The sequence below is a fragment of the Netta rufina genome (genome assembly GCF_964035555.1).
Source record: "Netta rufina genome assembly, chromosome: 2".
NCBI classification, from domain to species: Eukaryota; Metazoa; Chordata; class Aves; order Anseriformes; family Anatidae; genus Netta; species Netta rufina.
In genome coordinates, this window is record NC_140124.1 from 1,193,303 (window position 1) to 1,213,204 (window position 19,902).

The 19,902-nt window shown below is 52.9% G+C and overlaps 1 protein-coding gene across 2 annotated transcripts in view; it reads left to right on the forward strand.

Moving 5' to 3' along the window:
* Nucleotides 1-19,835, forward strand: part of SCAP (SREBF chaperone) — a 47,636-nt gene extending 27,801 nt beyond the window's left edge. For both annotated transcript variants that reach the window (XM_084281971.1, XM_084281970.1), the window contains exons 8-24: nucleotides 877-1,049; nucleotides 1,647-1,773; nucleotides 5,816-5,928; nucleotides 6,873-6,967; nucleotides 9,705-9,803; nucleotides 10,193-10,411; nucleotides 11,074-11,507; nucleotides 12,029-12,223; nucleotides 12,920-13,121; nucleotides 14,122-14,237; nucleotides 14,461-15,010; nucleotides 15,577-15,662; nucleotides 16,076-16,158; nucleotides 16,992-17,158; nucleotides 17,648-17,728; nucleotides 18,231-18,437; nucleotides 18,552-19,835. In XM_084281971.1, coding sequence (XP_084138097.1) covers nucleotides 877-1,049; nucleotides 1,647-1,773; nucleotides 5,816-5,928; nucleotides 6,873-6,967; nucleotides 9,705-9,803; nucleotides 10,193-10,411; nucleotides 11,074-11,507; nucleotides 12,029-12,223; nucleotides 12,920-13,121; nucleotides 14,122-14,237; nucleotides 14,461-15,010; nucleotides 15,577-15,662; nucleotides 16,076-16,158; nucleotides 16,992-17,158; nucleotides 17,648-17,728; nucleotides 18,231-18,437; nucleotides 18,552-18,797 — 3,193 coding nt within the window. In that variant the 3' untranslated portion in view covers nucleotides 18,798-19,835. The remainder of the gene's footprint in view (nucleotides 1-876; nucleotides 1,050-1,646; nucleotides 1,774-5,815; nucleotides 5,929-6,872; nucleotides 6,968-9,704; nucleotides 9,804-10,192; nucleotides 10,412-11,073; nucleotides 11,508-12,028; nucleotides 12,224-12,919; nucleotides 13,122-14,121; nucleotides 14,238-14,460; nucleotides 15,011-15,576; nucleotides 15,663-16,075; nucleotides 16,159-16,991; nucleotides 17,159-17,647; nucleotides 17,729-18,230; nucleotides 18,438-18,551) is intronic.
* The last annotated feature ends 67 nt before the right edge of the window (nucleotides 19,836-19,902 follow it).

A 19,902-nucleotide genomic window follows, 5' to 3' on the forward strand; every position in this document is an offset into this window, starting at 1 on the left:
CTGGAGCTGTGCTATTTTTACATTAGGGATCCCTTATTCTGGACAAGTTAGCTCTTTTCTCTGCTCTTTTTATTGCTAACTTTTTGTTTAATCCCCATTTTCTTGTGCTTTAGAGTATTTTGGCATCCTCTGAAGGTGCTATAGAAAAGCAGAATGCTGCTTTGGGGAAAAAACTTGCTGTGCTTCAGGGAAATAAAGCGCTATCAGTGCTGTTTCTTTCTTTATATATATAAAAAAAAAAGTAAATATAATACCCAAAGCTGCCAGTGGGAGTTCCTCTGATGATGGCTTCATCTGCACACCGAGCTGTCAACTGTTGCAGCCAAGGCCCAGTAGGTCTGTTTTGACCCAGTTCCCGGTGCGTGGAGTTTGAGTGTTTTGCTTTCCAGAAAGCAGTAATTCAACTGGTACCAACTGTGAAACCCCTCTGGCAGTTTTGGCAAAGCTGCCTTGGATTGAGCAGATCTGAGGACTAAACGAGCTGCTCGGTGCTGCACAGATTTCCCCGAGGAATGCCTAGGACAAAATTGGCAGCACAGGAGTTGAAACCTGCCCTGCTGCTGCCCGTACAAGAGCCCTTCAGCCTCAAGGACTGTCATGTAGGGCCTGTCAGCAGCAGTGCTTACATAAAATTTAGGAGATGTTTGAGTCTACGGGATGTTCTGTTCCCCAGGGCCAAATTTTGTTGACGATGAGCCCTTGCTTTAAATAATTTTGCTGAGTCTGCACAGTTCCCTTTTGAATCTTCATAGAGATCAAGGTCTGGGAGATAGCCCACAGTGCAGATGTACTCTGCCCTCACTGAGCTCCTCCTTGGGATCGTTTGCTGGTTGTTGGACACGGTGTGAGTGACAACCCGCTTGCTTTTCACGTCAGGTTCCTCAGCAGCCTCCGTTCTCGCCTCAAGCTGCTGCACCCCAGCCCCAACTGCACGCTGCGAGAGGAGAACATCGTGCACGTCCACTTCAAGGAGGAGATCGGCATCGCTGAGCTGATCCCCCTCGTCACCACCTACATTATCCTCTTTGCCTACATCTACTTCTCCACACGTAGGTTTGTGGGGTGGAGAGCCTAGAGAGTAGAGCAAGCTAAAAATCCACCTGTATATATATATGTACCTGCCAGCTAAGGGATGGGTGGTGGGGCACAATTTCCCGGGCTACATATGGGAAAAATGAGTTCCATCCATAGCACTGCAGTTCCTCCTGTTTCAGCAGCAAAGGTGATGTTGAAATTTTATCCTTGTGGTATCTTCTGAGGTGTTCCTTGTCTTACACAGCTTTAAATGCCATAGTAGTGATGCTTTTTCCGATGTGGACAGACCAATTTGTGGTCATGCAGATCAAATACACGTTCTGAGCTTGTTGCTCTAGACCTTACCAACCATATTTAAGTTCCTTTTTTCGTGCCCCAGCAGTGCTGTACTGCCAGGATAAGCTGCAAGCTTCTGTCCCATCCCTGTAACAGTTCTTAGGTACTGTGAGGATGTGGGATCTGCATTTCAGACATGGAACTGCCATTATTTCTGGGCTGCAGCAAGTAAAGTTCCTGCAGAAATAAGTCAGACTGAGGATCCCCTCGTGGCTTTTTATTAATGTGTCCTTCTCTTCTGCTTCGTAACAGAGACTTTGCATTCTGTTTTTCAGGGAAGATTGACATGGTGAAATCGAAATGGGGCCTGGCACTGGCAGCGGTCGTCACGGTGCTCAGCTCTCTGCTCATGTCAGTCGGGCTGTGCACGCTGTTTGGTTTGACCCCTACTCTTAACGGAGGGTACGTTTCCAGCACCAAACCCCTTCCCAAACAAGGGCAGACAGAGGTGAAATCATTTGCAAACAGCTGTTCGATGCTTAGCCCTTAAAATCTAGTATTTTTCATATAAGCTTAGGTGACAGTGTTTACACACTGCTGTGTAAAATTATAAACAGACTTCTTGAGCTGAAGGACCTTGTGGTTTTTGTCTGTCCAGCAAAAAGGCTCGACTGGGTCCCGGTCTTCCTGGAGAAGCCTTATTGCTTAGCATTTGGCTCTTTCAGCCTAAAGCAAAAGGTGTTATCGGGACGACGTCTTAATTATAAATCTGATTTCCTGGCAGCTGAGCAGGCTCCCAAATTTCTTCCTCCTGCAGTGACTTGTCTTAGCACCCAGAAGCGCTCGTTGCTTGATCTTGGGCTCGCTCAGAAGAATCTTTCAGAATGGCAGCGCTGCCCTGGTTGTGCCTGGGGGCCAGCTGGGGAACTTTGCAGCCATCTCTGACATTTGTCAGCTTTTCTTTTGGCTGGGGCTCCTGCACACGTTGCTGTTTGGCCTTTTGATGCGGTGATTACCGCTCATATTTGTGTCAAGGTTTGAAAACACCTGAGAACACCATTAATTAAAGTTCAATTCGGAATCTTTCTTTTGATTTTTCTGATCCCTTTCCTAAGTAATTAAGGACATACCCACCGATTTCCTTCTCAACTCCTCCTTCCAGCCATATACTGCTGAACAGTTCAAAGTTTGACCATGAGGGAGGTTTCTCAGTGCTGGTGATAGTTTACCAGGAGCCAGACCTAGGTGGAGGAGTTCTGAGAAGCCTGGAAGAGCTGCGAATAATTGACTTCAGAATCAAAATTATTTAATTATTTGTTGCTATTTTTACCCCTGTGGTAACCAAGAGTCTTAATTACAGATCAAGCCCAGATCAAGATAGGATCTACTGGAAATTTACAATTGTAAAGCAAATAAAAGCAGTGTTTGGATGCAGATACATGGGGGGCATCCTATCTTGGTTCGGTCTGGTTTTAGTTAGTGCAATGACCAAGGCCTTTGTCTACTGTCAGCGTTACCATTGTCACACATAAGGGCTAAACTAATCCAGTTACTCCTCCTGCAGGCTGGACAGTTGATCAGTTCTTGTTCCTTAAAGTAGTTTTCCTGCAAAAATTCTTTGCCTTAAAATGATTGCACAGATGATTTCCTTTGGGGTTGAAACTTAATCCTTGCAATATCTTGTAAATGCTGTTTAACTGGATGAAGGACACTTGGGATCTGTGGGGATGGGTTCTGATGACATCGAGGTTTTTATTTTCTGATGACATTAATATTTTTTTTAGCAGGTTGATTCTGCTCTTTTAGATAAATGCCACGTGCTGGTGATGGTGGTTGTACTTTTTGATGCAAGTGATAGGGAAGGATCCCTCAGGGCTTGATCTGGCTCTTGTCCTAAGTGCTGTAAACATTTAGACACCATAGGGGAGAGAGGCACTTTGACTAAAGCTTGTCTTTTCCTTTCCTAAATGCTCACAATTTTCAGTTCTCAGCAGTTGTTGCAGGTGGGATCACGCTGAAAGCAAGAAAGATCTGGATGAGACGAAAGAGGCATTAATATGTGAGCAAGCTGCACAGAGAATGGGTTGGGACTGCAGGTACCCAAGGGATCCTCCGACCTTTTCCTGATTCCCCAGTGTCTGCCAGAGCACTTTCCCTCTTGTTATCTGATTCCCGAGTGGGGACAGAGTGTTCTTGGTATGTCCTAGACCCGATGCTAACGTGCTAGGGGTTGGCCGGCTTCAGGGTGCAGAGTCAGATTTGTTTGGTTAAACTCTGAGCTGAATTTTGACCTTTTTTATCTGTTTTGTTTACAGCAGAGCCTCCTAGATATGGGTGTGTTTGTTTTTAGTGGTACCCGTATTTACGATAAGCCTCTGTCCCTCACCAATTTTTGTAAGGTACTGAAGTAGAGCTTAGTGCTTAGAGATCAGTATCTGCTTACTGCTGCTGTATGATATTAAAAACCAGACCTTAATCATTATCAGTCATCTTTTATCTTGCTTTCATAGTTTCCCCTTGTCTTAAAGCGTATTTCAGATATTAATGAAGGCAAGGTAGAATGGGTGAGGTCTTATTAGTCTTATTTTACAGAAAAGAAGAGTAAATGGAGATTGGTGACGTGCTCTGCCCAGGATTTACAGCTGAGCAGTAGGTTATGCAGAATGCCCAGAGTTCACTGAAGTGGGATACAAGTGAGCTGGGGGACTCTGAAAGCCTCTGCACGATTCCAGAGCACAGCCACCACGAGCTGCTAGCTCAGCTGGCTTAGAGGAGTCATGATCTTAAATGACAACCTACGTCTCTTTATTGATTTTAATATTTTATATATGATTTTTTGTCCTAAATTGACTAGCTCAGATGCAAACATTTACATTTTAGATAGGAGAAGCTGGTGTGATGGATCCATAAAGCTTCCAAGTGATATCTTCCAGGTTTATCTTCAGATAAACCCAAGATTCTCCCTGTTCACATACGTGCATGGAGTCAGGGAGCTGCAGGAGATGTTTTCTTCATGATTCATGGTGCTGTTTCTGTTGACTACTAATTAATAATCTTCTGCAGTTGAAGCAACTGGTTAAGTAGGAGATAGTTGAGAGCATTATGGGTTTCCTTTTCCAGACTTTACTGCTTTCTGAAGGGTTACTGCAGCTTGTCTGTGCTGGACAGCAAGTGCTTCGTGCAGGACAGTGTAAGGACAGGATTCTGCAGGAGCGTGCCCTTACAGACCTCAAAGTCTTTATTTTTTTTTGATTTTGTTTTTGGTTTTGCTTTGAATGGAGCTCTTGCTGTTTCAGCCTGCCATTTGTTCAAGGAGCTGGAACGAAATCGCTGAGCTAAGCAGTGATCCCAGACAGGGATTTTTCCCCCAGCTGGACTTGTAAGGGAAGGGCTGCTGACAGCCCCACGTCTGCAAGGTTTGTCGAAGCCAACATCAGATGGCTGTGGGCTCTGGGAAGATGGTCCTTGGGGGTTGTGTACTGGCAGAAAGCAGGAGGAGTTCTCCTGAAACCCTGGTGTTTAGATTTCTTGGCTCTGAGGGATCTGCCAAGGGCTGCGTGTAGCTGCACGCACACACGTTCTCCTGTTGGACCTGCACAGACCAGCACAGCAAAAATTGATTCCCCCCCCCGAAAGGATGCAGCCCTCTTTTTGCTTAAGTTTAGCTGGAGGGAAACGAAGAGATTTACCACGTGCATGGATCAGCTTCTTCTCTCCTACTGGGCTGGGCTGTAAGTAGATGAAAGAGAGAAAAAAAAGTGAGAAGAGGAGTTGGATAAAGTCACAGTGGTGCCCTTGGGTCTTTCTCTTCTGCTTGAATATATTCTGAAGGGCAAATCCATTGCAGGGCGTATTCTTGAGTCTTGGTTTGAAAATGTCCCTGGGAGGGTTTAGTTTGTTCACATCCACATCCACGATGTTCACATCGTGTGTCTTCTTTACAGCCCGAGACCTGGCTGTTTGTTTCTTTGTTTTTGCAAGTTTATTTTCATGGAGTACTTAGCTGTGATTTAGCAAGATCTTCATTGTTGATGGTGGGACGTGGTCCCTACCCTCCTGGTACAATGTTCTCTTGCTGACTGTTCCTGAGGCTGCTGCAGTGGTGCCCAAATCCATCTTTTTGATTTTCACCTCTTTGTGGAGACTCTGTCGTAGAGACTCTTTGAGGGGCGCTGTCCTTTGGGGCTCTTCTTTGGGGACCCAGGAGTTGGATTTGATGATCCTTGTGGATCCCTTGCAACTCGGATGTTCTATGATTCTGATTCCTGACCCTAAGGAGCATCAAGACTGATTTAGTGGTTGTCTACAATGGCTGTTTTTCAGAAAATCATGCAATTTTGTAAAAATATTAATATCTATCCAAAGCAGATGAAATCACACCTCTCACCTCAGCACAGAATGACACTGCACAAGAAAGGGTTTGGCTAAGAGCGATGGATAGTGCTTGCTGTTCACTTTATTTAACCAAAGATCTCATTCTCATTTTTTTCTTTGTTTCCCCCAGAGAGATATTTCCCTACTTGGTCGTGGTGATTGGCCTGGAGAACGTGCTGGTCCTCACCAAGTCGGTCGTCTCCACGCCTGTCGACCTGGAAGTGAAGCTGCGCATCGCCCAAGGTATGCACCTGCTCTGGGAAAATGCTGAGAGAGAAAAAAAAACTGGGGAAATTCCAAAACTGGGAGATGGGGAATTATCTTTATCGTGGTCTGTAGAGGAAACGAGGACTTTGTGCGTTGAATATGAATCGGTGATTGTATTCTTAAAGTCTTTTGTACTATTTTTGTTATTTTTTGTTATTTCTAAGAACTAACATAAGCCTCTAACCGTGGGCACTGCTTTTTAAGATTCTTGACTGAATCATTGGCAAAACAAGTTTTAAAAAGTGTTAGTAAGAGAGAGCCGTGTCTCCTGGTAAGGATATTTAGTGCCTGTCCTCGTGTCATGAATATTTTAAGTGCAGTCCACGGGTCGTAAGAAGTTCTGCTGAAGCTGTGACCAAATTATTGTCCCTGTTACAGATACACTCTGCAGCTGCATAAGGATCTGAGTACACTCAAACCATGGATAAACGTAGTTTGAAAACTTAAAAGACATTTATAAACATGAGAGATTCTGGAGTGATCCCCAGAAAAATCTACTGAGCTTTGAAAATAAGAGTGCTTTGTATCCTAGATCAAAAACAGGACTCAAAAACTCACTGATTCCTGACTCGTCTGAATCCCTGCGTTGTCCTGCTCAGTACCCTCAGCCTGCTAAAATCAAGGTGGTTCTGTGAGCTGAGTCTTCTTCAGCTCCCCGTGTAGTTGGATAAAAATCCATCTGCTGCTCTGGGGCTGGATGATAACCCGGCTGATAAACACGTTGGAATCTACAGGGCGATTATAAATCCATACCCAAAGAGGTCGGCTGAATTTTAGCCTAAAAATGCCCTTTTTTGTCTGTTGACTATAGGGGCCTAATTTTAAAGAAGGGGAATCCAGGGAGGAGTCCTTTCAGCTCTGCTCACACCCGCTCACTAGGGAACGGTCTCCTTTTACCTGTCTGCATGTTTTCTCCCCAGGCCTGAGCAACGAGAGCTGGTCAATTATGAAGAACATGGCCACAGAGCTCGGGATCATCCTGATCGGGTATTTCACCCTCGTCCCAGCCATCCAGGTGAGTTCTGAGCACTTTAAACACACAGAACAGAGGCTTGTGACCCCTGCACAAACGCAGGATGCAATGCTCTGCTCTCAGCCCTCCTGTTTAAGAGCACCCAGCTGCCTCTCAGGGCTTCTGGGGAAGAAGGAAGGGATCGTGTGCCACGGCAGGGACGTGTCTCCTGGGAGCAAATCATCCTGGAGCCTCACTGCTCACAGAAAAGTGCCACAGAAGTGTCTGTAGTAATGGTGTTCTACTCTAAGAATACACACAAAGCAGGGTGTGTAGGAAGAGGAACGTGATTTGTCAATGCCAGTTGATGTACGTGCAGTCAGGAGCTTTGTCTGCTATTTATTTGCCTCTCGGTCTCACAGGTGATACTGTCTAACACAACAAACCTTATTTTCTGTGGCTTAGCTGGCGTTACTGTGGCTGAGTAGCAGAAGAGGCGACTCAGGGAAATGCCTCCCTTTCCACTCTGGTTTCTCCAGTTGGTTTCGTGCAATCCCAAACGCTCCTCCCTGCATCTCCAAGCGTGTCCCAGACCCCTTGGCAGTGACCCCCTCAGTCTGCCCCGTCATTTGGGGGCCTCTCACCCCCAGAACAAGGAGCTGGTCCCTGTGCTCCTTTCTGTTTGTGCAGGGGAGCTTCCTATCGCGGAGCTGTAAGCTCACTAATCCCCTTCAGCAGTGGAGAAGAAACCCAAAACCAGTGCAGGATCCCCTCTGGGGAAAGGGTGGGCGGTGTTTTTGGGGCTGTCTCACCGGATTTACAAGCCTTTGGGTTTTTTACAGCCACAGACATCACAGTCTCTGTTCCAGGGGTGAACAAACTGAAACCTCAAAGAACCATCCAGTAGATTGGCCGTGCTGTTGGGTCTGTCTGACGCTGAAAATGGTGTCAAGGTCTGGAAATTTCTAGCACAGATTTGAGCAGGTGCAGGCAGCAAGGCAGCAGCATCTGCGCAGCTGAAGGCCAGCGCTGGCCGCGCGTGGGCTGAGCGTGTCCTTGCTGTGACATTGGGGAACCACCAGCAGACAGACTGCAGATTAAAGTGAATGATAATCTAAGAAGATTAAACAGCCGGGTTGAACGGGAGCGTGGCGGGCTGAACTTCACGGTCCTTGAGCCTCAGTGGCCAAGAGAAGTTCAGCAAGAGAGGAGCTCGAGCAGAATTCCCCAGGGTGCACCCAGCCACGTGTCCTGTCCTGATTTTTTTATTTGAAGCTGATTGCAGAGGTTGCTCAGGTCAAACATCAGCATGATCCCTTTGGGTGTAAATTGGGCTCATTCCTAGGGTCTTTTAGCTCCTCGTCCTGGAAGAGGAGCCGTGGGAAGAGCAGCACGTCCCCACAGCCACACGTTGCCCCTATGAACGTGTTCAGCTTCAGGTGAGAAGTGAGCATACACCATAAATACCTCCTCGTTGTGAGGAACCTTTCATTGCAGGGGTTGGAGCCCCCCCTTCTCCTTGCACCGTGGCTCTGGTGGTCCCAGGACGCTGCAGGGACGTGTCCTGGGTGCCCGTCCTGCATTCCCCAGCTCCTTCTGGAGCTCATCCGCTGAAATTGGGTTCGGGTCTCGCTGTAGGGGGTGCAGAACCCAAGCATAAGAAGATTTCAGATTCCCAGGGCCAGCAGTTGCAGATAGCTCTAATCCTCAATGGAATAAGTGGGGGTATTAGCGGAATTAATATTTAAATGCAGAGCTTGCTGTTTGTGGAGGTTTTTGCTGAGTGGAATCCAGCTGGGTGCTGCTTTCCCTCTGTTTTTCTCCTTTGGAGAGGAACCTGGGCTGTGTTTTCACCCCCAGAACGTCTCGGGGTGTTGTGTTTGCTCCCCAAACCTCCCGAGGAAGGGCTGAAGCTGCGGTCAGAGCCTCGTGCTGGTTTTGCTGGGAGGTCTGTTGGCCCCAGCGTTACTGCGAGAAGCTGGGGAAGACCCAGGCAGGAGGGGGACAAAAATGAATCTGTTCTGCAGATGGGGCTGGACTCTTCGATCTCCTCTTTAGCCCCAGGTTGCTGCTGGTGCCTGCTTTCGCTGTGCTTGATATCTCCGAGTCCCTACATCTCCCCTGAGCCCTGACAGGTCGTGGCAGCGACCTTATTTCTGCATTATTTCCTCATTTCTGCAGTGGCACCTGCTGGGGAAGCGCAGCATGGCAGGGAGCTCAGCGCCCATCCCTAAATAAGGACCCAGCCCCAAATAAGCACCAGCTGAGGGTGTGATTTACACAGCCATGGTTTAGCTGGAGCCCTGGAGCTCCTCGTTGTGAGCACGGGGGGGTTCAGGGGCTTCGGTGGTCTTTGTGTGGTGGGAGGACACCTGGCTGAGCCCCGTCCCACTGCTCCTGGAGGAGTTTTCCATCAGGGGGAGGTTTATTGGTGCAGGGCAGGAAACCAGCACTGCTGGGGGCTCTTTGGGCGTGCGATTTGCACACACAATCAGGGGGCTGAGAGCTTTGGGAGCAGGGACAGCACCTCTGCTGGTTTCTCCCGGGACTCTTTGATGTTTTATGGCTAAGAACAAAAAACCTGAATGTGAATAAACGTGCTCCCGAGCTCTCACACTGCTCTAACACCAAGCTTTCAACCATTCCAAAGCCCCGATGGCAGGACTGTGGTCGGTAAAACACACTCAGGCCCGTTCCCTGGGCAGCAGGGTGCTGAGCTGCCCTTTTCCTGGCGCGGGGATATCCACCCCGTGTCCCTGAGCTGCCGGAGCTGATTTTTGTGTGTTTGTGCTGCCCGCAGGAGTTCTGCCTCTTCGCCGTGGTGGGCCTGGTGTCCGACTTCTTCCTGCAGATGTTCTTCTTCACCACCGTGCTCTCCATCGACATTCGCCGCATGGAGGTGAGGACGGGCTGGGAGCACGGCCTCGTACCGGGGCTCCTCCTGCTCTGCGAGCCTGCCCTGGGATTTGCACCCTCAAAAAAAAGAAGGAGTGAGCTGTAAAAAGGTCCTGGGACACGCGTGCAGGGATGGGGGACCCTTGGGAATGCAGATTGTGGGTACGTGGGCTGGAAGGGGACGCGGTGAGCAACGTGGTTGGAAGGAGATGTGGTGAAAAACATGGTTGGGTGCAGAAGGAGACAGCAGAGGGAAGCTGGGTGAGAAAGAACCGAGGTGAAGAACGCATCAAAGGGCGGATGGGGGCAGATAACAGAGTCCTAGCTGATCCCGTAGATCCTTCCCCACCTCGTTTTTCTCTGTTTTCCTGACTCCTGCTTCTCTCCTGGCAGCTTGCTGACCTGAACAAGCGGCTGCCCGCAGAAGCCTGCCTGCCCCCCGCCAAGGCCGTCAGCCGCTCGCAGCGCTACGAGCGGCAGCCAGCCCTGCGGCCCGCCACCCCCCACACCATCACCCTGCAGCCCTCGTCCTTCAGGAACCTGCGCCTCCCAAAAAGGCTGAGGGTCATCTACTTCTTCGCCAGGACCCGGCTGGCCCAGAGGCTCATCATGGTAGGCAGCGTGGTGGTGGCTCCCCTCGGGTCCCGCTGGCCTGACCCAAACAGGCTTCTGGGGGAAAATAATAAAAAAAAATCAATATTTTTACACATCCTCGTTCCCCTGCGAGGCTTACGCATCCCCACGGTAAATAATACAAGAAGTTCTTCCCTCAGAACATCCCTCTGCATGCGTTAGCTGCAGGGCTTTGCTGTTTGCGTGATGTTTAGGAGGTAGCAGGCAATTTTCTGCTGTTTGCTCTGAGATATCTCTGCATAAGCAGATTTTCAAGGAACTGTACGAGGGGAAAGAGAAGGTATTATACGGAGCAGAAGTCATATTTGTTCCTGCAGGCAGTGTGGGATGAAGGCACGGAGATATTTCTCTCCATGAAAGACAAATTCTTTCACTTTTCTGGGTGTAAGAGGGACACCAGCTCCTGCCCCTGCTTGTCCCCAGTGCAGTCACCACCAGCAGGCTGGGGCGGGGAGCTCACAAAGTGGTGCTCAGGGGTCACCATAAAGGATAAGGAGCTGCCTGGAGCACGACCCTAACCGAGGGCAGGGCGCTCCCCTCGCTGGGGTGCTGCTGATCAGCTCAGCCAGGCGGTGATGGGGTTGGGGCAGCAAGAAGAAGGCCGAGCACTGAATGATTTTGTCTCCTCTCTCCTCACGCAGGCCGGGACGGTGATCTGGATCGGAATCCTGGTCTACACGGACCCCGCCGGCCTCCGCACCTACCTCACCTCGCAGGTCACCGAGCAGAGCCCCCTGGGGGAGGCGGGTTTGCCTCCTATGCCTGTTCCCGGAGGGGTCCTGCCTGCTGGCGACCCCAAACTCGATCTCTCGGTCTTCCCGGCGGACCCCGTGCAGCTGTCGGAAAACCAGACGCAGCAGCGGGAGCAGAAGTCGGGGTTGGATTCCCTGAGCAGGCTGGAGGCGAACCAGCACAGCTGGGCCCAGGGACCCGAGGGCAAAGGGAACGGGCAGACGGAGCTCGGGACCGAGGCAGAGGTCACCTGGGGAGCGGAGGATGAGGAGATCTGGAGGAAGCTTTCCTTCAGGCACTGGCCGTCCCTCTTCAGCTACTACAACATCACCCTGGCCAAAAGGTAAGTGCCCTTCTGCCCTTCGTCCTCCTGAGTTAGGTGATTTATGTTCCACGTGGCTTGCTCCAAAAGTGTCTCGAGGAGCAACCTATTAAACAGGCTGTCCTGGGGTGCAGAGGTACCAAGCTGCTGGGCTGCTTGTCTGAAAATAAGGGCTGTGTTTCTTTTTTGTGCTTCTGGGTGTATTCCCTGCTTGTTACCCTCATCCCGGATTGCATTTTTTTGGAGGTGACAAGCTCAGGTGACTCGTATGCTTGTCTGTAAGTGATGGGGGTGGTACATGTGAGGAACAGAGACGTTGAACAAACCTCTGGGTGATATCTGCTGGCCTCCAGCATACAGGACACCAGAGCAGATCACTTTTTCTTCACTTAAACCATCGTGATCCACCCGATCCCATGGGTAGCTCATTCCACTGGTGGCAGCCCGTCCTGGCTGCTGCTGAGAAGTGGAGCCGAGTTTGGGGTTTTTTATCTTCCTTGTGCTTGCTGTTCCTAAGCTGTTCTTTGCCTCCATCCCTTCAGGTACATCAGCATCCTTCCAGCCATCCCGGTCACACTCTACCTGAACCCCCAAGAGGCTTTAGAAGTGCGGCACCCCCAGGAAGCCAACCGCTACCACCCCTTCCTGGCTTCGAGCGGTGCCAAGCTGGGGGCTGCAGCTCAGCCTGACCAAACCTCCCCCAAGCTGCAGGGGCACCGGGACGTCACCCTGTACAAGTAAGAGCCCTTGACACAACCTCGCCGCCGTGCCTCAGCTCTCTGGAGACGCAGGGGGCTCTTTGGCTGCTCGGCTCTGCCCCAAAAAGGGGAAAAAGGGGGAAAAAAAAATGTATCGCAGAAACGTCGTACAACCGTCACACCCCGACCGTTGCACAGCTGGTCACACACGTTGAGGATTTGGCTTTGATGTATTTTAAGTGGATGGTTTTAATGATGGTGTTAAAGCTGGTACTCCTAGCACACACGTTATGGGGTGTATCCATGGGAAATAGGAATTTTTCGGGGGAATAAATGCCATGATCCAACCTTGGTTGTTAGATAAATCTCACGCGCAAGCAGAGAATTTCCTTTCCTGCTGAGGAGACAAGCTCCCAGCTTGCCACCTGCATCTGCATCCTCCTTGGGCTGTGTTGAACACACTTTGTATCACCCTGATCCCCACGTAGCATTTTTTTTTCTTTCTTAACTGCGTGTTCTTCATAGGACAAGTCTGAAAATCTCATGAAAATCAATGTTTTCCTGTAAAAAACAAATCTTTAATATTTCAGAAATTATTATAGCTTGTTGGAAGTTTTTTCTCAGCTGAAAACCTCGGACTTTTTGGCACGTGTTTGTAGTGTTTCAAACACTTCCCGTGAACTGCTGATGGGATCTTGAGCTCACCTTGTTCTCTGTGTGTCTCTCTCCCCACAGGGTGGCTGCGCTGGGCCTGGCCTCGGGCATCATCCTGGTCCTGCTGCTCTTCTGCCTGTACAAGGTGTTCTGCCCCAAAAACTACGGGCAGAACGGGCTGGCCCACAGCAGGAGGAAGCGGGGCGACCTCCCCTGCGACGACTACGGCTACTCCCCGCCCGAGACCGAGATCGTGCCCCTGGTTCTCAGGGGCCACCTCATGGTAGGTCGGGCAGGCGCAGTCGTCGTGAGAAAGGCAGCTGGGTGACGTGTGCCACACAGCTTTATTTTCTTTTTTTTCACTTAAATAACGGCCCTCATGAAAGACAGGCTGGGGATTTAGCCCGAGAGTAACACAGCCGTGGAGGTTTACAGCAGAGGCGATGCTGGATGGGTACATTTTGGGGTCTCGTAGCATGAAGTTACCTGTAGGGCTTTCCCATTCCTTCCTGGAACTTGCTCTGAGGTTTCTGCAGTTGCTGTTATTCCCTCCTCTGTGTAGCCAACTGCTGCCTTTATTGGCTGGGCTGATCCAGCTTTCCTTGCTGGGGTAGCTCTACATTCCTGATATTTAATGCCTACTGAATCTTTTTTTTCTGCTTTCCCAAAAGCCAGTGGGTAGGTTTGAGCAGTCAAATATTGTTTCCAGTGCTAAAAACATCCCTGGGTGTCCACAGAAGTGCACTGCAGCTCAGCTCCCTCATTTTTCTTGAGGCAAAAGATTCTCCTCCCTGTTGGGAAATGAAATAAAGCGCTCAGCCCCCAGTCAGACGGAGGATGAACAAATATCCTGCGTAGCACCTTCCAGATGAGCTGCCCCTCTGTCCCTGCGGAGCCTTTGTCTGCTGAGTGCCATTTTATTTCTCAGACTGCAGAATTTGCCTTTGTTTTGGGTGTCCCTGCAGCTCCTATCCGTTTGTGTTCCCACTGCATCATCCGGGATGATACAGTGGGAACAGACCCAGCTGATCCGGCGTCTTTTTGGGCTGTGTTTATCAGGGAAGGGGAAGGCAGCTGGGGTCTGGTGTGTTTTCAGCAGTCCAATGCACAGCCAGGACTTCAGGCGACGGGTCTTTTTCTCAGAGTATCCAGAGGTTGCTAAGCCAGCCCTGGCGTTTGGACGTGGAATTTATCACCTGTCCAGTGCCTCAGCCACGCGCACGGTGGCTCTGAGAGTGCAGAGGCCTGGCTGGTGCTCAGCTCTGCTCCTCCTTCCTTCCCAGGACATCGAGTGCCTGGCTAGCGACGGGATGCTGCTGGTCAGCTGCTGCCTGGTGGGCCAGATCCGGGTGTGGGATGCTCAGACCGGGGACTGCCTCACCGTTATTCCCAAACCGAGGTACGTGCCGCGTCTCTGCGGTCGCTCAGCAGCCAGCACAACCCCTTCTGGAAGAAATCAGCAGCCACAGTCCTCGGGGCAGCCTGGATCCCTGCCATACCACGCTTGTGCACACTCATTCTTGCTGTCTTCGTGGCTGTGCCATCCCTGTCCACCTGTGCCCATCCCAAATTCTCTGACGCGGTGAGGACGGGAGCGCTGACCCCCTGGTGCTGTCTTGCAGGTTGCGACGGGACAGCAGCGGCGTTTTTGATTACCAGGAGAGCTGGGATCACAGCCCGGACGGCAAGAACAGCCTGGACGACTCCTTTGAGAGCAGCCACCAGCTCAAGAGGATGCTCGGCCCGCCCCAGCCTCCCCTCTTCTGTGACCAGCCGGACCTCACCTCCCTCATCGACACCAACTTCTCCGAGCAGGTGAAGGTGCCCGAGTCGGAGACGCGGCTCCGGGCTGTGGGCGGGCGCCAAAAAGAGGCTGGCTACGACTTCAGCAGCCTGGTTGGCAAAGTGTACGAAGAGCACAGCACCTCCAACTGCATCGGCTTCACCGGCCTGCCCGCCCCGCACGGCCAGGCTGGGTCCCGCTCCCTGGGCTGCGGCAACGAGGAGGGAGGCTGCAGCAGCCGCAGGAGGAGCCTGGGGGACGAGTCTTTCACGGGCTTTGACAAATCATCGCCGCTTCCTTCCTGGGGAGGAGACTTGGAGAGCTCCGTCTGGAGCCTGGACCTGCAGGGGAACCTCATCGTGGCCGGCCGCAGTAACGGGAAGCTGGAGGTAAGGGACAGGTCCCATTCCTCTTCTGCACCGAGCAGCTCGGTGCTTCAGCTTAGTTCTCGTTTAGAACAACGCAGGAATTGTGGTTTAGTGCCTGTTGCCACCTAAAACGGATTTCCTAAAGTACTTGAAACAAATTCTCTTTGCTCAGTGCTTTGCTCATCGTCTTTCCTTGTTCTTCAGCACTGCCAAACTTCATTTCAAAGGAGGTTCTTAGTATAAAGAAAAAAAATGGCTCAGTGTTAAATAATAGCAGTGCTTTTTAAGGCTGAAGAAGCTTAAAGACCGCCACGTCGTTAGGTAGTGTTACTCGTTAACCATGAAGCAAAGTGAGATGAGTGGGAACTCGACAGGAGCGACACGGGTTTTGAAGCAATTTAATTGGAGACGATACCTCCAACGAGAAACTTTCAGAAACAGTTCGATTTGAGCTTGGTTTTTGGAAACTAAATGAGAATCTTTCCCTCAGGATGACAGCAGCCTGCCCTGCGGCCCCTCGGTTTCACGGCCGGGCAGGCTCAGGGGCCTCCTGCTGTTGCTCACACTTTAACTCTTCCTCCTCCCAGGTGTGGGACGCCATCGAGGGCACCCTGCGCAGCAGTAACGAGGAAGGGCAGTCGGGCATCACGGCGCTCGTGTTCCTCAACCACAGGTGATGGCGTCGGTGCTTGGTGATCCCCACGGGGAGGAGAACGTGGCGTGAGCCGGGCTCCCAGCTCCGGCACTCCGCTGGCTCTGCTGGCAGCTTCCTTCCCACGTCTCCACCTCGTGCAGAGCGTGGTGGGGGTGAGGTGTCCTGTGCCCCGTGCTCCGGGGCTGTTCCACACGTGTGTGCTCAGCCTTTCTGGTGGCTGAGGATCCGGAATAATTCTGAGAGCTGATGCCTTTGGGTCACCACTTTCTGTTTGCTGTTAATTAAGCAGCTTTTCCATCTGCTGGCTGATTCTGTGGCCTGAGCTCGACGCAATGTCCAAGTCCCCTTGCAGTCAGGGGTGGCGTAGTTTGGTCCTGATGCTCTTTGCCCTGTGAGGAGCTGCTGCTCACGCGTGTGCATTTCTCCCCCAGGATCGTTGCTGCCCGGCTGAACGGCTCCCTGGACTTCTTCTCGCTAGAAACACACACGTCCTTCAACCACCTGCAGTTCCGAGGTAAGCGGGCATCTCACACCCTCTTCAAAAGCTCTTGTCATCATGCTCCGCTCCAAAAATCCCTGTTGCAGGATGCCAAACCAGACGTTGCGCAGAAATGAAGAATAATTTGGGAATTCCCTGTGGAGCTAAAGCATTTGGAGTGCTCGTCTTCTCCAGTGCTTAAGTCTGGAGGCTGGGGGACACATTTTGGTGTCAGCTCTTCCCTGCACCTCGTTCCTCTCCCACCCCACACTTAATTAATTGCTCACGCAGCAAGGTCTGGTTTTGTTCGCACAGCACAGAGCCCCACGCAGCCAGGAGGTAGCACAAGGCTTCGGCACAGCCACACACAAATTAAAACACCTTTGTGTGTTATTTTTTGTTCTTTTCTTTTTTTTTTTGCAGTGCTGGGGTCATTTGAGTTCTTCATTTGACCTCACTTGAGCTCTTCAGGGATCTGTCCTGCCAAAGTTGTAGGGCGCTGATTCCCAGCAGGGAGCTCTGCTGCTGAGCTGGGTGTTGGAGATGCTCGCCCTGTTTTTTTATCATATCCCGGGACGGTTTTGGGTTGGCAGGACCTCAAAACCCACCCAGTTCCAGCCCCTGCTGTGGGCAGGCTCCCCTCCCACCACACCAGCTCGCTCAAAGGTGCTTTGCTTCAGCAGCTGTAGCTGCTGCTGGCGTCAGCCAGGGTGGTAAGGTCGGACCAGGCTCAAGTTCTCCCCGAGTTCAGCCCCGAGGCATCCCTGATTTGGCCCCTCTGGCTGATTTTGGCCTCTCTGGGTGATGTTGGGCACTGACTTTGGGGCGTCGTGCTGCCCCGAGCACTCAGCCGTTTGTTTTGGCCGCAGGAGCCCCGAGCAGAAGCAGCATCCCCTCCTCCCCGGTGTTCAGCAGCAGCGACATCATCACGTGCCAGCTCACCCACACCGTGTCCTGCGCCCACCAGAAGCCCATCACGGCGCTGAAAGCCGCAGCGGGACGCCTGGTCACGGGCAGCCAGGACCACACGCTGCGGGTAAGGCTTTAGGGCTTCCTGCACGGCTGCTCTACGTGCTGGGGGCACGGCCTGTGCCTGCGGGGAGGCTGAGGGTGCACTCCTGCAGCTCCCAGCTCTACTCTGGATCTGCCTGGATCCGGCTCCTCAGTGCAGTGAGGACAAAGCCCTGCACGAGGCAGCTTCCTAAACAGAGCAGGAGCTCCTGCCTGAGGGCTGAGTGACTTCATGAAGAGCAATATCTGGGTTCTGGGTATTCCTCTTCCCCTCGTCCTTTCCAGCTGTAGTCCTTTCCCTTCTGCCACGCTCCCCCTGCCCCATCACTGCCCGCCAGGCATTGCCCTCACCCCCTGCAGCAGCACCCAGGGGGCTCGCTGCCCTGCTGCCGCGAGAGGGGAGGGCAGCGAGGGGGGGGGCGACCTGAGAGCTTCATTAGCAAGAGCTAATTAGCTTCATTGCTTCATTAGCAAGAGCACGAGGGACGCTCATGGTTGCCCTTCTGCCCCGCAGGTGTTCCGGCTCGAGGACTCGTGCTGCCTGTTCACTCTCCAGGGCCACTCGGGAGCCATCACGGCTGTGTACATGGACCAGGTGAGGCAGCAGCTGGAGGAGCAGCCTTTATTTTTGGCTCTTCCTTTAGCCAGAGGGACCCAGATCTGTGCTCGGAGAAGTTGAGGTGTGCTTCCGAGGCTGCTGTGCAAGCTGGGGCATCATCCTCCCACCCAGCGCACTGCAAGCAGCACAATCCCTGGACACGGTTTGTCCCTGTCCTGCCTGCAGCAGGAATTTCGCCCAGGAAATGTTCTGCGCCCTGTCTTCCTGCCCTCCTGGGGCCCAACCTTCTCCTGGAGTGGGATTTTTGTTTTTTGCTGCGCTGTTACCCCCAGCCCACGTACAGAAGCTGTGAAAACGCTGAGCCAGCAGCTCCGTTTTCCCTCCCACGCTTTCCTTTGGCAGCCTGGGATTATGCCCAGCGCGCTGGCAGTGCTTGCTTGTAGGATTCCCTGCATGTTTGGGGTCCGAGGCGCTGTGGGGCCAGGAGTGGGGCTGCCCGCCCTGCCCCGAGGTGCCTGAGCTGCTCCTGTCCTTGCAGACGATGGTGCTGGCGAGCGGGGGCCAGGACGGTGCCATCTGCCTGTGGGACGTGCTGACGGGCAGCAAGGTGAGCCACATGTACGCCCACCGCGGGGACGTCACCTCGCTCACCTGCACCACCTCCTGCGTCATCAGCAGCGGCTTGGACGACGTGATCAGCATCTGGGACCGCAGCTCGGGCATCAAGCTCTACTCCATCCAGCAGGTGGGTAGCGGGGAAAGCTCCGGGGCGCTCGGAAAAGAACAGATTCGAGGTGAAATCAGGGCTGAGCCCTTTTGGGGTGGCCGAGCGTGCTTACGGTGCTCTGTTTCCTCGCAGGAAATGGGGTGTGGAGCCAGCCTGGGCGTGATTTCGGACAACCTGCTGGTGACGGGCGGCCAGGGCTGCGTTTCCTTCTGGGACATCGGCTACGGCGACCTGCTGCAGACGGTCTACCTGGGGAAGAGCAACGAGTCGCAGCCCGCCCGGCAGATCCTGGTGCTGGAGAACGCCGCCATCGTCTGCAACTTTGGCAGCGAGCTCAGCCTGGTCTACGTGCCCTCGGTGCTGGAGAAATTGGACTGAGGAAGAAGAGGAGGAGGAAGAGGAAGAGGAGGAGAGGCAGGTGCTGGAGGCGAAGCATCACATCTTCCTCGCTGCAGCGTGACACGGAGCTGGGTTTTTGCTGCGTTCAAACGTGGCCGGGACGGAGCCCTCAGCGCAGCGGGGCAGGAGGAGGCCCCCGCGTGCAGCCCCACGTGCCTTGGAGCGCGGGCTCCGTGCTCCAGCAGCCCCCGCCCCTATTTATTTATGTGCTGTATATAGTTATTTATTCTGGCAGGAGGGCGGGGGAGCTGCAGGCCGTGGTGGAGCTGCCTCCCCCCTCGAGGTCGCCCTCCTCACCCTGCCCTTCCTCCTCCTCCTCCTCCTCCTCCTCGTCAGGGGAGGCGTTTCTCAGGTTGGGCCTCCCTGCGGAGGGGACGGAGGCACCCACGGGGCTGGGGAGAGGGGCACGGCCCGGCGACCACCCCACGCCCTGGCAGGGGAGCACGAGTTTTGCTTCCACGCCGCCGCTGGCCGTTCGTGGACCCCTGCTGATTGTAGAGGTGGGAGGGGGCGGCTGCAGGGGGCAGGGAGGGAGGCTGAAGTCCCCCCCCTCTGCGCCCGCGCGGTGCCTCGGGTGGCCTTAGCCCTGCTGTACGCTTTGTTCTGTACAGTGGCAGCATTTTTGTACCGGATCGTGTTTTATAATGTGTACAAAGACACCCCCATTAAACGGAACTAACCCCCCCCCCGAGGTTGTCCGGGTGGTGAAACGCTCCCCAAGACCCTGTCCCCAGGGTCATGGGGACAACGCACGGGGAGGGGACGTTTTTCCAGACCCCGCACAGCGCCAGATCGACCTCTTTATTTTAGTAGCAAAGAGCTGAAAAAGTCAGTTCGAAGGGAGTGAGAGAAAGTGGCGGGCGCCGTACACCTGTACAAAGCTTGGGGGGGGAAAGGCAGGGCCCCCCCTGCGCCCCCCAACCCCTCCAGGGGCCAACCCAGCACCCTGGGAGGCGGGAGGCCGGGGGCTGTGGCTGTAGTGCAGGATTTTGGGGGGTTCCAGGCCCCCCCCTCAGCTCTTGTTGAGCGTCCAGAGCGGGTCGAGCATGCTGAGGGGGTCGTCGGTGGGCCGGGGCCCCCGCAG